This window comes from Manis pentadactyla, chromosome 1 (assembly GCF_030020395.1).
Source record: "Manis pentadactyla isolate mManPen7 chromosome 1, mManPen7.hap1, whole genome shotgun sequence".
NCBI classification, from domain to species: Eukaryota; Metazoa; Chordata; class Mammalia; order Pholidota; family Manidae; genus Manis; species Manis pentadactyla.
In genome coordinates this window covers 75,228,444-75,243,441 of record NC_080019.1, presented here as the reverse complement: position 1 = coordinate 75,243,441, position 14,998 = coordinate 75,228,444, and the positions used below count along the sequence as shown (strand labels likewise).

The 14,998-nt window shown below is 45.2% G+C and overlaps 2 protein-coding genes across 2 annotated transcripts in view; both read right to left on the bottom strand.

The window, feature by feature from the left end:
- The window catches only part of NME9 (NME/NM23 family member 9), a 153,130-nt gene extending 138,506 nt beyond the window's left edge, over positions 1-14,624 (bottom strand). Inside the window, 4 exon segments of the mRNA XM_057488382.1 lie at positions 1,106-1,177; positions 2,309-2,412; positions 6,864-6,921; positions 14,413-14,624. Of these exon segments, the coding sequence (XP_057344365.1) occupies positions 1,106-1,177; positions 2,309-2,412; positions 6,864-6,888 (201 nt within the window). The 5' untranslated portion in view covers positions 6,889-6,921; positions 14,413-14,624.
- Positions 9,848-11,690, bottom strand: LOC118922006 (zinc finger protein 639). The gene is given in 1 exon segment (XM_036904275.2): positions 9,848-11,690. A coding segment is annotated over 1 exon segment (1,458 nt). The 5' UTR covers positions 11,357-11,690; the 3' UTR covers positions 9,848-9,898.
- Positions 14,625-14,998: the final 374 nt, after the last annotated feature.

Sequence of the window (14,998 nt, the reverse complement as noted above, 5' to 3'; positions counted from 1 at the left end):
AACCCACCGCTCTGTGAACCACCAGAGGGGGAGAGACTGTGCCAGAGCCTGCCGGCTTTGCACACGGTCCCACACAGCCGGTTATGATTGATGCTTTAATCACTATGGGCTCAGGCAGGCCCACCACTTGCTGTGGTGGTGATCCCAGTTCTGTAATGACACTCCGACACCCCCAAACCCTGGCCATGGGATGTCTATCCCGGCTCCTCCCCATGTCTTCCCATACATGTTTCATCACATAGCTTTGGTCTCCCTACTAGAAGTCAAGGCTCGAGTAACATTTTACCATAAGCCTCAAATCTGTCCTCCTTGTGGTGCTGATGGCAGGAGCCCAAAGGTTTCCAAATCCAACAACCCAGCCAGGCTGCCAGGAGACCTGGGTGGGCGGCCCGCTGTCTCCCTGACTGTGTGACCAGGCAGCGGGTTCAGGATCAAACTGCCTTCAGGGCCCTGCGGGGGACCCACACCTAGGAAGCCAGGTGTGGCTGTGGCCCTAAGAGGTGTGGGGCCACAGCTGGCTGTCACACCCAGAGACATCTAATTATATTTGCAAAACACTGACCCACTTGGCTCCCCTCAGTAAGTCCCTTGCATTTCCGACTTCCTGTAAACATATCTTCACGTCTTAAGTTGAGTAAAGGTGAACGCAGAGCCTGTCTACCTCAGAGGGCTGTTGAGGCTGACTGAGAGCTCCCCTCTGTGGAGCAGAGGATAGAAATCTTGAAGCTCTTCTCTGAGAGTGCACATGCAGTCAAGGGTGTTCCTGAGCCCGCAGAGCGCCCGTCTGAGTAACTTCCAGACTTTCCCACATCCGGCCACACAGGAGGGCACAAGCCCCATGGCCGGCGGCACTGTGGCACCCGCCCCACTGCCTGTGAGCACAGCCTATGGCCACCAGCCCAGGCAGGGGCCTGCGTTACCATGCTCGAGGACATGTGTCCTCAACCAAAATAACTGATATGGTCACAGAGAAAACACCTCACTGGTTTGGGTCAGTGCAGCCTCTCGGTGACTGCCAGGGAGAACTGATGTCAGTGAGGTGCCTCTACATGAACCACAGTGATTTGCAACCATTGATTAGTTCTGATTCTGAAGATGTACTTACTGCATAAAACAGAAAGGTTGGCTCACACCTTCCTCGGTATTTTTCCAGGACATCCAGACAATCTGCTTCTGCCTAAAGAGAACAGACTGTCAGCAGGACCCTGGGCGCAGCGGACGCAGGGGCCTGATGGCAGGAGAGCTACACGGGATGGTCCCCAGCACATACCCCATATGCGCACACACCACATCACATAATATACACACACACCACACCCAATACATACACACCCGATACATACTCACATATACACCACACACACAGCACACACCCTAAACATACACACACACACTCATACACGTGCCCCCCCCCACACCCTGACTGTCCTCCCCAGGTGAAGCCCACTTGCTCTCGTTACTCCTTTTAATGTCTTTTCATCAGAATCAGAACAGCTGTCCTGTCAACATACTGGTGAAAGTTGTTGACAACGTATACTTCTTTGAAGAATAAAATAGGGAGGAAACAATGGTTTCTTCTGCTCCCCACCCAGCTACTGCTCCAGGTCAAGGGAGCCTCGCTGTCTACCACCCACCTGCTGCCCTAGCTGGCAGTCCCAGGAGCAAGGGGTCCCCAGACTTGGCCTGCAGTGGCTGACACACCCTTAACAGACATGATGACTCCCCATCCCGGGGTTTCCTCCATGCTCTCTCCAGAAATGCCAAAACTGACTCCCATCTGAGGACGTGCGAAGTCCTTGAGAGATTAGCCAGCAGGAAGGTATATTTTCTCCTGCGTTCAGTCTATGAACCCCAAATCCATGCAGAAAATACTGAGCGTCTCTTGCACACTTCTCTGGAAGTTCCCCATTTCCATCCATTAATCCAAGTAAATGTTTGTTAGAAGATCCCCATTATGGAGCAGAAGAAATCTTGCTACCCTGTGCCCTGAAAGTGAAACTCCAAGTTCCCAGGGTCTGTAAGCCAGGAAGGAGCCTCTGGTTAGAGGGACATGTATTCCTTCCCTGTGCGCAGCCCTGGAGGCTGCCGGAGCTGCGAGAGACTGTCAAGGAGGGAGGTGTGGGCAGGGGTAGGAAGCTCCATCTCTAGAGAAACCATAAATTAGCATCATGCCTTATCAGCAACAAAACACCCATGGCTGACACCTTTTCAATACTCTGAGAAAGGCAGCTCACACTTCCTGTTCCTGTCTTCAAATTTTTAATTATTTTACAATGTTATGTGATACTCTGCTAAGGGAGGATCTTACCAATGCAAAATGCAGAAGGTCCAGGCCAGCCTCCATCCTCATCTTCTGGAAAAGGCTCACCACGGGCTTACAGGGGCCACACCAGCCCTGATAGACGTCGACAACTGTGTGGAACCAAGAAGCAGGAACGGTCAGTGGGCACAGCACACATCATGACAGGCAGACATGCTCCTGCATATTCTGACCCCTCCCCAGTGGACATCCGTTTGCAGGGGGATTTAACAGTTAAAGGGCTTTATTATCCATCCCATCAGTATGAGCAGGCATGGAAACACAGCTTGCCCTCGTACTTTTGAATGTTCTGAATTCTAAATGTAATGAAGTAAGTATGGTGGAAAATCATTTTCTTAACATGGATCCTTTACCTTAAAGAGTTTCCAAGCTACATTCAGGGTCAGACCTAGCACAGAGGGGGGCCCTCAATAAATATTTCAATTAGACTGAAACTACCTATTCCAAAAAGAAGAGGTCGCTGTAGGTGACCTGTCAACATACAAGCAAGTCTTAGCTACTTTGATAATAAACACAGCTTTGACTTTTTCTGCTGATGAATTAAAAACCACTTGCTTTGGGTAAAGGAAAGTTTTATTGATTTTATAAAATCAGCATTGTTCTAGAGACCTAGATGGAAACTTGGGTATGTTTTTCTTCTTTGGTCCCAGTCTATGGAGTGTACCAGGACTGGGCATGAGGCCCTGTTGCATGGGCCCACAGGCCTGCAGGAAAGCTGAGCAAGCTATACCAACACGTGCACCGGATACACGCAGGGCCCACCCAGCCTGACACGGCCAGTGCCAGATTGTGATGTACCAGGGGCCACATTTTAGAAGAGGATGTCTTCCCAAAGACATCAGCACTCACAAGGCTCAAGCCTCATCCACACAGGTGGGCATTTCTGGCCCGGTCACAGGGAGATAGTGTAGACACTGTTTATGAACTACCAAGCCTGCCAATTTTAACAGCATGCAATTTGTGCTTTTACTTTTTGAAGATTCACATTTCACAATTTTCACATGATGTGAAAACTATTAATAAAGCAAAATATAAATTACTACTAAAATTAGCATAGATCCTGGAAGCACTGTGTTAACTTGGTACTGTACTCATCAGAGAAGGAACGCCTCCCGGTGGAAGGGCTACTTGCACTGGGTGTTGTAGAAAATGCCAGGCTCAGCTGGGCAGACAGGGAGGCTGTGGTGGGAAGCAGTGGTGACCAGGCACAGGTGGGGATTGGGGGCCGCTGGGTGGGCCGGGACCAGTCCTGCCTGCGGTTGGGCTACAGCAAGTGGTGGCGGGCAACATGGAGGAGCATGGAATGTGGGTTTGAGGCATTCCCCCCTGATTTGCTAGGCAGTGGGGATTCACAGAAAATTTTAGAAAGGCAAGGGAGCTGTTATTTATTGAGCTGCAAGAGGGCATCTGCACTTTGCTTTTCTCTCAAAAAAAAAAAAAAACAGGATGGGAATCATTACCTTACCACAGAGATGAGGAAAATGAAGCACAAAGAGGTGAAGTAACCAACCCAAAGTAAAACACTTAAAATTCTCAAGCAGTAGAACCAAGTTTTGAATCCAGGCGCATCTGAAGCAAGAGCCCACGCTCTTTCAGCTGGCTGCAGGAAAGTGGCAGGAAGCACAATCCAGGAGTACTGATTAGTTCAGCCAAGCAGCGTGGTTCTGCAGAGAGAGCATCAGAGACAAGCTGGGTATGGGGAGAGATGAGGAAGCCAGACGGGGTGACAGTGGGATGGGAGGGAAGGAACAGAAGAATCCATGAGACCCTGGAAAGGAAGGGGACGACGCGGGGACGTGGGTGTGGAAAGGCCTCCATCGCTGAGCTCGGCAGGCAGAAAGAACTGGGTGGAGGCAGGGAGAGATCACTTGTGGGGAGGGAGAAAAGTGGACTAGATTCTAGTCACACAGGGTTTCCAGTACCAACTGGTCAACCTCAGGCATGGGGCCCAAAGGCAGCCAGATACCAACAGGGGCAGGAAGGCGGGATTCGGGCCTCCTTGGCATACGGGCGGGGGGTGCCAAGCTCTGGGCTTCCTTGAGAGCAACAGCTTCACAGTTGAGGGGTTTGGAGATTCAGTACACCCAGTAATGGAGAAGAAGGGCACTGGGTCAGGCCAGAAGAGAGTCCTTGAGGACTTAGAGAACCCTGTCTCCAGGCCCACCGAAGAGGGCAGGTCAGAGCCCCAGTGGGAAAAAAATGGGGCCCAATTAGCAACCAATCTCTTAAGCAGGATTTCTACGGCTAGTTCAGCCTAATCCTTTGTAATGGCTTCCACTCCTCTTGCACCCCTGGCTCTCCACGGAGTGGTGGGGACACAGGCACACTTCACAAGGCCATGCAGAGTGGGTACCAGAGAGAAACCATAGGGAGAGTTTGACTCTGAAGGTCAGGAAGCAAACAGAGTAGACACCTAGAGGGAAGGGTATGTACAATGCATACACCTGAATTTTTTTTTTTTACATGTTTGAAGGTAGGTGGATGTGAGCCAGCACAAGGCAAGACTTTCAAGAGAGTGGTTGACTTTGGAAGCAAATTCCTGCAGGCTCTAGGAAGAGGGAGGAGTGAGAAGGGGCAGACAAGCCCCTGCTGCCTGCAGTGAACAAACTCCCTGGCACCGCTTACAGCGGACTTGGTGAGTCCATCCTCAACAAGATGTGAGCTTTGTTCACCTATGGTAACTGGAACGTGGCAAATTACCCCCAAATGACAAGGCAGTAGTCTTCTACTGCTGTTAAAGACAGAGAAGTTGTAGCTCTGCCCTGGAGCCATGTTTTAGTTGCACAAACACAACACGTGGACAAAATATTTAAGACTTGGCACCATCAGAAAAGCTTCGTAATTCCCCAAGCAGTAGTAGAGTGTGGCAAGACTCACACCCACACTACTGGATCAGTGCAACCAGCATTTATTTAGCACCCAGTAGGGCCCAGGCCTGGACAAGTTGGCTGCAGATGTGCATGAAGACAGTGCCCTGTGTTCAGAGTCTGGGGAAAGCCACAAGAGCGCACCCCACACAGGGGTCACCCAAGCTGGGTGTGCTCTGGGGTGTGACACTGAGTCCTACCCCCAAGCCCTAAAGATTCCTTGGGGGAAGCGAGCACACAGAGCTTCAGGGAAGACTGCATGCAAGGCATGGCTTTAGAGCTGAGCCCGAGAATGAGAAGGGCTGTGAGTTTTCCCAGGCAGTAGGAATGACAGGGATGACAGTGAAAAACTGGGACAACACGTGACATGTTCAGGAAGCAGGTTGGGGCTGAGGACATGTTCAGTGGGTGAAAGGGCTGGAAAGACGAATTGAGTCATGAGAGAGGGAAGGTGGAGGGGTTTGAAAGCTGAAGTCATTGTGGGAAGGTAGCAATGGAGAAAGAAAAGAGCAGAAAGCTGACTGAGCAGGTCTGTTTACAGAGAGGAGGCCTGAGCAGACACAGAAACAGAGCCAGAGAGATCCAGAGTAAATGAAGAAGGGAAAGCAGTCCTGGGGAGTGGGGTATGATAGGCAGCCTCTAAGACACCGCCAATGATCCCTGCCCCCGGGGCCTTAGGCCTTTGTGACCCCCTGCCCTGGCATGCAGGCTGGACCTAGCGACTGGCTTCTAAGAAACAGAACAGGGCAAGAGTGATGGGATGTCACTTTTGGATGAGGTTACAAAAAGGCTATGGCTTTCATTTCTCTCCCTCTCTGTCCCTCCCCCTGTCTGTATGTCTGTCTCTCAGCCCTGTTCTCGGGAGGAAAATCACCATGTTGTGAGTAGCCTATAGAGAGACTGACGGCAAGAAATTGGTTTTTCTGGCCAGCAAGGACCAGAGTCCTGCCAATAGCCATATGAATGAACTTGGAAGTGACCTTCTAAGTTATGCCAAAGCACATGACAGAGCTTGGAAACAAATCTGACGCCAGCTGAGCTCTGACATTTCCTTCTGATTCCTTAACTGCAACCTGTGTGAGCCCCTGAGCCAGGACATCCAGCTAAGGGACACCTGCATTCTGCACCCACGGAAACAGGGGAATAGTAAATGCTGTTTTAAACCACTGAGTTCTGGAGTAAATTGTTGAATGGCAATAGAAAACCGATATGAGGTGGCTAGGGACTATGAGGCCCAGGGACAGCGGCTGTGCTGTGTCCTGAGGACTGTGCGGTCCCTGGTTCCAGTCCCTGGGATGCCTGGCTCTCCTCCCAGCCCCTGAGCTCCAAAAGATGCCATATTCCTTCCAGTACATTCCCCTCTGTGCCTCAGGTAATTAGAAGAGGCTTGGGCTTCTTAACACCAAACAACCCTTCAGTGTGACAATCAACTTAAACAGGGAACCCTGTTTTAAAAACACTCCCTGGTTTCCTGGGCTGAGCTTACTAACAGATGTTCAAGTCACATATATATATGTGTGTTTGTATATATATGTGTACACACACACACACACACACTGAAATTACCTGGTTCTTTATCTATGAAACTCAAGGTTAGAGGAAAACAGTGCTCATTGCACCAATGTGTCATTTAGCAATTTTGAAAAGGCTGGCTGTAAAAAATGATCTTCAGTTACCAGTGAGTCCTTTAGCACTGAGCATCTCCTCCCACAGTTCTTGGGTGCTGATGCTGACCTACCAGCAAAGAGAAACAAATGCTGTGTAACTGAGGGCGCCGAGGGGCCTCAAGGTCATGATTGGCTCCAGATCTCTCCCTCCCTCCAAGCACCTCAATGAAACAGTTACAAAGGTCAACCTGACCTCTTTGCCCAATTTTCTTTTCTCTTTCTCTCTTCCTGCCTCTATCCCCAGGAATAACTACCATCATACAAAAATCTGTCATTTTTTAAAAAATAATTTTTACTTGTTACTCATCTGAAAACGACATATAAAATTGTCTTGTATTCATAAAATGTACATAAATAGTATCATCCTATAGATATCCTTCTGCATTTTTTTCACTCAATGTTGAGTTTTGACATTTATCCATATTTATGAATACAGAGAAGAATTCATCTGTTTTTTGTCTTTCTATGTTTTAAGATATAATTTACATACTGCGAAACACACAAAACTAAAGTGTTACCTTTCAGTGAGTTTTGGCAAACGCATACACCCAGGTGCCCGAACCCGTATCACAATGCAGGCCATTTCCACCACCCCGGAAGTCCCTCTGGATCTCCTGCCAGCCACTCACCAGGGCTCACTCACCCCAGGAAACACTCATCTGCTTTCCAACACAACAGATTTGTCCTGTCTTCTAAAACATCATATAAAGGGAATAATACAGCACGTGTTACTTTGTGCTGGCTTCTTTCACTCAGCACATGTTTGGGATTCATCTGTGTTTTCATGTGTCAATACTTTGTTCATTTTTATTCTTGAGCATATTCCACGGTAGGACTATATCATAATTTGCTTGATAGATGTTTGGGTTACTTCCAGTTTGGGAGTATGCTGAATAAAGACTTATGAACATTCTTGTTAAATCTTTGTGTGCTTGTGTTTCCATTTGTCCTTGGTAAGTAAATACCTAGAAGTGGAATTGGTGGGACATAGGATAAATGTATGTTTAGTTTAATAAGACCCTGCTAGTGCTTCTCCTAAAGTGGCTGTACCATGTTAAAATTCCATCAGCAAAGAGATTCAGTTGCTCCATATTATCACCAAACTTTGGTGATGTCAGTCTTCTGAATTTTAGCCACACTAATGGTGATGTAATGGTATCTCATTGTGGCTTTAATTTCATTTCCTTGATGACTGATGGTGTTTAGCATTATTAATAAAATGCTTATCAGTCATTTGGGTTATCTTCTTTGAGAAATACCCATTGATCTGTCCATTTTCATTAGATTGTTGGCCTTTTATTATTAGATGTGCAGTAGATATATATATATGTATATATACATAATATTGAGGGGAAGTACAAAATCTTTGTCAGATATATGTACTATAAATATGTGTCATGTCTGTAGTTTGCCTATTCATTTCCTTAACAATGTCTTTTATGGGACAGAAGTTTTTAATATTGATGAAGTGTAATTTATTGAATTTTAGCTTCATGGTTAGTGCTTTCTATGTTCTTCTAAGCAATGTTTCCTCAAAGTCACAAGGTATTTCCTATTTTCTTCTGGAAGCTTTATAATTTAAGCTTTCACATTTAAGTCTGCAAGCCAATCTCATCTGTAATTAATTTTTGTCTATATTGTGAAGGGGGAGCTGGGGTTAATTTTTTTCCATGTAGAAGTACTGTTGTTCTGTAACATTTATTGAAAAGATTTATTTCCCCATCAAACTGCTTCAGCACCTTTGCATAAGTCTGGGCTCCTCTTGGACTCTTCTGTTTTATTGACCTATTGGTCTCTTCTTATGCCAGTACCACACTATTTTGATTACTATGGCTTTATAATAAGTCTTGGAATCAGGCAGTATGGGGCTTCCATATTTGTCCTTTTTTCAATACTGTTCAACTATTCAAGGTTCTTTGCATTTCCAAATATATTTTAGAACAGGCTTGTCCATTTCTGCAAAAATTCTGCAGAGATCTTAACTGGGATTGCATTGAATATATGGTTCAATTTGGGGGAAATTTTTGAAATCTTAACAACACTGAGTCTTCCAGTCCATGAATATATTTGTCATCATTTATTAAAGCTTCCTCAATGTTTTGTAGTTTTCAGTGTATATCTTTTGCACATCTTTTGTTAAATATATCCAAACATCCATGTCAGAAGTAATTTATTGTCATTTATTCACATTTTTATCTTATCTACAAAGAATTCTGGTTTATATTAGAAATGGAATTCAAAAAGAAATGCATACTGTCATACACAGTACCTTATTATTAGTGTATATTTTTACATAATGTTTTCATTTGAAATAATTTCAAATTTACAGAAAATGTGCAAGTACAGTATAAAGAACTTTTGCTTGAATTATTTGAAAATAAATTATCAACCTAACATCCCATTATACTACATAACCACAATACAACTATTAAAATCAGGAAATAAACATTGATATATTATTACTATTTAATCCACAGACCCCATCCTGGTTTTACCAATCATCTCAATAATGTCCTGAATAGCAAAGGATCTATTCAGGATCATGTGCTGGATTTATTTGCCAAGGCTCTTCAGTCTCTCTTGGTCTAAAACAGTTCTTTCCATCTTTCTTTGATTTTCATGGCCTTGACACTTCTGAAACTACAGGAGGGATATTTTGTAGACCGTCCCTCAGATTGAGTGTGACTGACGTTTTCTCCTAGTTTGATGCAGGCTGTACATCTTTGGATTGGCTGGGACTGGTTGGAACTGGTTAGAGTGTCAGGTAAGTGGAAGAGCTTTCTCATTGCATCTTACCAGGTGACACACAATTTCAATCTGCCCATGACTGATGAGGTTCACTTTGATCACTTAATTAAGGTGGTCTGTCAGGCTTCTGCACTGTGAATTTATTCCCTTTCACTTTGTAATTAATACATTTTTGTGAGGAGCTACTTTGAAAATACATAAATTAAAAGACCATAACAAGTACATTCATTCTTTTTTTTTTTTTCCCAAAAAAAGTTAAATTTATTACTTTACATTATGTCATTTAAAGAGAATAATCAAGTTGTCTCATGGACTGGAAGATGACTTATTAATTCCCTTTCATTTCCAAACCTCATCAAGCAGTCATTGCATTTATGAGGTAAGTCAGCTGAATGTTTGAAATCTAGATGAATTTTAAGATCTTCAATCTGTCCTGTTGAATATTCACAGTACTGGCATAAGTAAATCCCTTCAGATAAATGTGAATTTAAATGTTTGCAATATTCTAGCATACTTGAAAAACCTTTGCAACAGTCATCACAAACATGAGGAAAAATCTTAGTATGTTCAATAGCAACATGCCTGTTAACATTTGTATGAAGTCTACTCCGAAAACCACATACTTGACATACAAAGAAATTTTTACACTTGTCAAACGTAATTTTGCTTAAGAGACTGTACTGTCCATGTTCTCCATTGTTATACTTATCACTTAATTCTATTAATTTACATGCATGTTCATTTACCACATGGCTATGCAAGTCTTCTGGATCATTTGTTTCATGTTCACAGAACTGACACAAGTACTGTTCATCACAGCTGTGTTCCTAGAAATGTAGGTAGAGTTCACTGCTTGAGGAGAACTGTACATCACACTGTTCACACCAACAAAGGTGATCACTAAAATGAGTGTCTGCAATGTGCTGGCTGAGATTCTCAAAAATTACTGTCTTATAATCGCAGTATTTACAAATGTAGGGATCCTCTTCATGCAATTTGGCATGTTCGATTAGAAGCATGTTGGTAGAGAAAGTTTCCTTGCATACTCGACACACATTTGAATCAGTTCGCTTATGCTTCAGGATCATATGCTGCTTTAAATCAGAAAAATACTTGCTGTTGAACTCACAGAGTTCACATTTATAGAGGCCACTGCTATTAGCTCTCAGTAAAGGCCATTTCTGCTGGGCAGTCACATTCAAAGCTTGGTTCTTGTCAAGAATTTTGCAAAGTTTAGCTGGTGGATTCTCATCAATTTGGTCTTGGAGACTCTCAGAAGAATTGTTTTCTGTCTCTATATCATAATCTTCAGAAATGACATGCACTTCTACAGCAATTGGAACATCTTCAGCAGTGTGGACTTCTATAGGACTCTCCTCCTGAGTTTGCTGGTTGACTGATTCAAGTGAATCACACTCTTCATCACAAATTTCAATATCAGCAGATTTTTCTGTAGAAAATGCAGAGTGCTCTAGGATTCTAAGCACAGGACTGGGAACCAGGTAGTTCTGATTTCTGTTTCGGGCCTTGATTCCATCCGTAAATTTTGGCAAGTCATTTGATGTTTCTGTATCAGAATCATCATCTTTGTTGTCAAAATACTTTAAATCTGGTTGTCTCATAGAACAAACACTGTAACAATGGTCAGAAAAAATTCCACTGAATCCATCTGCAATTCTGCTTATTCCAGAGGAATCTGAATAACGAGAAGGGTGTAAAGTCTTCCTTTTTCTTTTTTTAGGATATTCATTCATATTTTTTCAATTTGGTATAATTCTTAATACTGGAGTGAGGAAAAATGAATTATAGGGAAGTTTTCACAGATGGTAAAAAATGCCTTCCAGATGTTAAGTGAAACCCAAAACTGTTGGAGGAGAGAATGAACTGGAACCCACTATGCGTCCAACGTAGTGTCGCTCTTTGCTGAAGTACACATTTTTAGCGGTCTCCCGGGGCCCTCCCGGCCAGCCCAAGCGCTCCTCCGAGGTGGAGGCGGCCACGGCACCCGAGCACGCGACAGCGGGCCGCGCAGCCCGGCCGGCGGGCCGCCCCGCTCGGGCCCTCGCGCTCGCCCGGGCCAGCCCCCGTCCCTCCCATGCGCCACACGCCCTGCCCCACATTCATTCTTAATACAGGGATGCTAAGGTCTTTGTTCCTTTAAAAGGCTGGAAACTTATTACATCTGCAAATCCTCTATTAAAGATCTTTTTAAAGAAATCATGCTCCTGTACTTTATTGTTTTTATGGAGAAAAAAAAAAAGAAGAAGAAACAAAAAGTCTTCTTCTTGGTGCCTTAAATGAAATGAGAGTTGGACTGATATCATCCGGGGCCCACAACTATTGTCCTAAGGAAAGTGACAGAAGGTTCAGAAGAGCACCCCGTCTCCCTCTTAACAGTCACTTCCAGAGGCTCAGCTGTCCATCAGTGGTAACTCTCTAAGCTGCGCCTCTGTCATGAAGTGAACCACACCAGCAGTGGGGCCAGGACTCTGGAGAGGTTTAGAATCTCACTCCCAGGAGCAGGGCGCGAGCAGATCGGTATGGGAAATACTTGGACTTCACTAAGACCTACATTTGGTAGGGAATAAACGGGGAATGTGTGGCACCTTTTGACCAGACTATCTCTTGCTATCCTGCAATTCTGTTCCAGTCACAGAAGGAAGCCTAAATCATCTTACCCAGAGAGGGATCAGGGTTTGCAGGTTGGCCGACTCTGGAGCACTGCTTCCAAGGTGCAGACCTGGTAGAGAGGCAATGCTTACGGCTGCCTCAGTGCGCACCGCAACCCTTCCTCCTGCAGCTAAGGGGAACTCTTACTTGGGTACTGCATGGAACTCAGAGCTATGGAGAAACATGCATTTTTTTTAATTGCTGAAATACATACTTTTAAAAAATTGCTGGAAAATGTTATTACCCCCAAAGAGGATATAGGGCATAGCTACACATAAAGATAATCACATGGGGCACAAATCTTACAGCCAACCCAGACAGCATCCAGATCAGCCTAGAAATGTCTAAAGGAGTCTCGTCACAACTCTGCAGGTTATGCATTATCCCTCCTATTTACATAAAGGATATGGAGGCTCAGAGAGGTTGAGGAAATTGTTCATACAGCAACAAGTGGTAGGACCAGCTGCTTCGAATTTACAGACAGAATATAGGCATATGAAAAATTTCATGACTCTAGGATACTTAGAACATCAATGTTGGAAGGTCCTTAGGGATAATTCATCCAAAATCCTCTTTCTACAGATGGCAAGCCATGGCCAGAGAGGTTATGTGATTTATCCAAAGGCCCAGAGCTGGCTGAGAGAAGAGTCAAGAACAACAGCAGGTACTCCGACTTCAGTCAAGCCCTTCCCTCCCTTACCCCTCCAGTACCCACCATTTTTAGAATGGCATTATTTTCTACTGTTTGTAATCACAGACTTTTGAAATTCCCAACTAAAGTGCTGGTGTCACAGAGGACAATGAAAGATAAATCAGGCATATCAAGACCACTGCCACTCTGCTCTCCAGGAGGTGCCTGATGGGCCAAACGGACTATGAGACATTTTAAAATTTCCTTCTACATGGGCCCATATTACGTTTCAGATGTACAACATAGTGATTCAATCATTATATACATTACTGAACACTGTGGTAAGTGTAGTTACCCCGTTACCATACCAAGATATTACAATATTATTGGTTATATTCTCTACATTGTACTTCCATTCCTGTGACTAATTTATTTTATAATTTGAAGTTTGTACCTCTTTATCCCCTACACCTATTTTACCCATTCTCTCATCCCCCTCCCTATATTAATCATTGCTTTAAAAGCAACCACTACATATTGTTAAGGGCTTTGAAAAAAAAGAGCAGACACTGGCTTATGGATTCACTTGTTCCAGGTTGAACTGAAGTAAGGCACTCTATGGAACGAATCTGCTGCACATAAAATATCAAAACATTTGTTGAATAAGCAGATGACTGAAAAGAGCAGCTGTGGAAGCACAGTCCCCAGGGAGCACAGTTACAGACCCATGCCCAAAGGCAAAGGAACGGATATTCTCACAGCAAACTGCAATTACATTTCAACAAAACATACGTCACACCAGATTATACTGATTCATCTTTTCCTGTTTTTTTTCTTTTTTATTCATGTTTGGGTTTTATAGTTGCATAAATCCTATAAGCATAAAGAGTTTATACCTAATTTTATGTTTATTTATATTAAAGTGCACAAAATATTTGTCATCACTAGGGATGCGAGGTAAGGTTTTTCCCTTTAAATCAGAAGGGTACACTGTCTATCACGTACAGCTGGCTAACAGAACACCACTTTTATACAGCCCTTCCCGCTCCACACAGTACTCCTCGGTCCTCAACCTCAACCAAGTGCTGGAAGCAAGCGCCTCTTGAGACCTACCTGCAGGGGAATCTTCTTGCTGTCCATGGCTCTGCAAAGAACACAGAGGGCCTGTTCCCTCGGCTCGGGCTGTTCCCTGGCCGCAGCCTCGCAACACCCCGCTGCGCGGATCTCCTTCAAAGACCCCCGCCCCGTTAAGGTAATTATAAATGGCAGCAAATAAAGGCACTGATGCAAACTGAACAGCCCACGGGGGAAGCGGAACCTGCAGTTCGAGGGCTCGTGGTTCGCCCGGTGGTTTTCTGAGGATATGCGAAGTCCCTTCCCCACCTGGATCCGGCCGCGGGGCGCGCGCTGAGGCCCGAGAGGGGGTCGCAGGGCGACGCAGCCCGTCAGGCACCCGAGCGCCCACCAAGGAATTCGGGTGAAAAGGCCACAGAACCTTACTCTCCCTACTGTTCCGATGTATTCCTGGGGAAATGAGTCACTGCGAACGATCTCCCGACAGGTACAGGGTCCTCAGTGCAGCGAACGTCTCCAACCGAGCTTGCGGCGACCCAGCCACGGTTGTCTGGGCAACACAGAGCCGGGTGGGCGCGCCAGGCAGTAAACAGGCAGGCGCGTGAGCCACGCCCACTCTGGGTCCAACCGAAAGGCAGGAGGGAGTCCCGCCCCTTGCCGGCAGAAATGGACTGTAGGAACGCTCTCATTGGCTGGAACGTTTGTTAGCGTCCGGGGATTTGGATCAACCAAGCAAAGACCCAGGGCATCCACGTACTGTTTCATCTTTCCCTGCGTCCTTCTTGCCTCACCAGAGCTGCTCTGCAGCTTCCTGTCCTTAATGCAGGGGGGTGGGGGCTGGGAAGTGGGGAGTTGGGGGTGGGAATGGGGCTTTGGGTCAGAGGGATTTGAAGGTTTCACTTTAACACAAAGTATACAAAATTACAAATTCCACAGTTAGGTATGAAAGTCAAGTGGAACAAATAGAAAACAGTTACAAACATGGTGTGGTGTGAATTAGTCTACATCAATTAAAGTACAG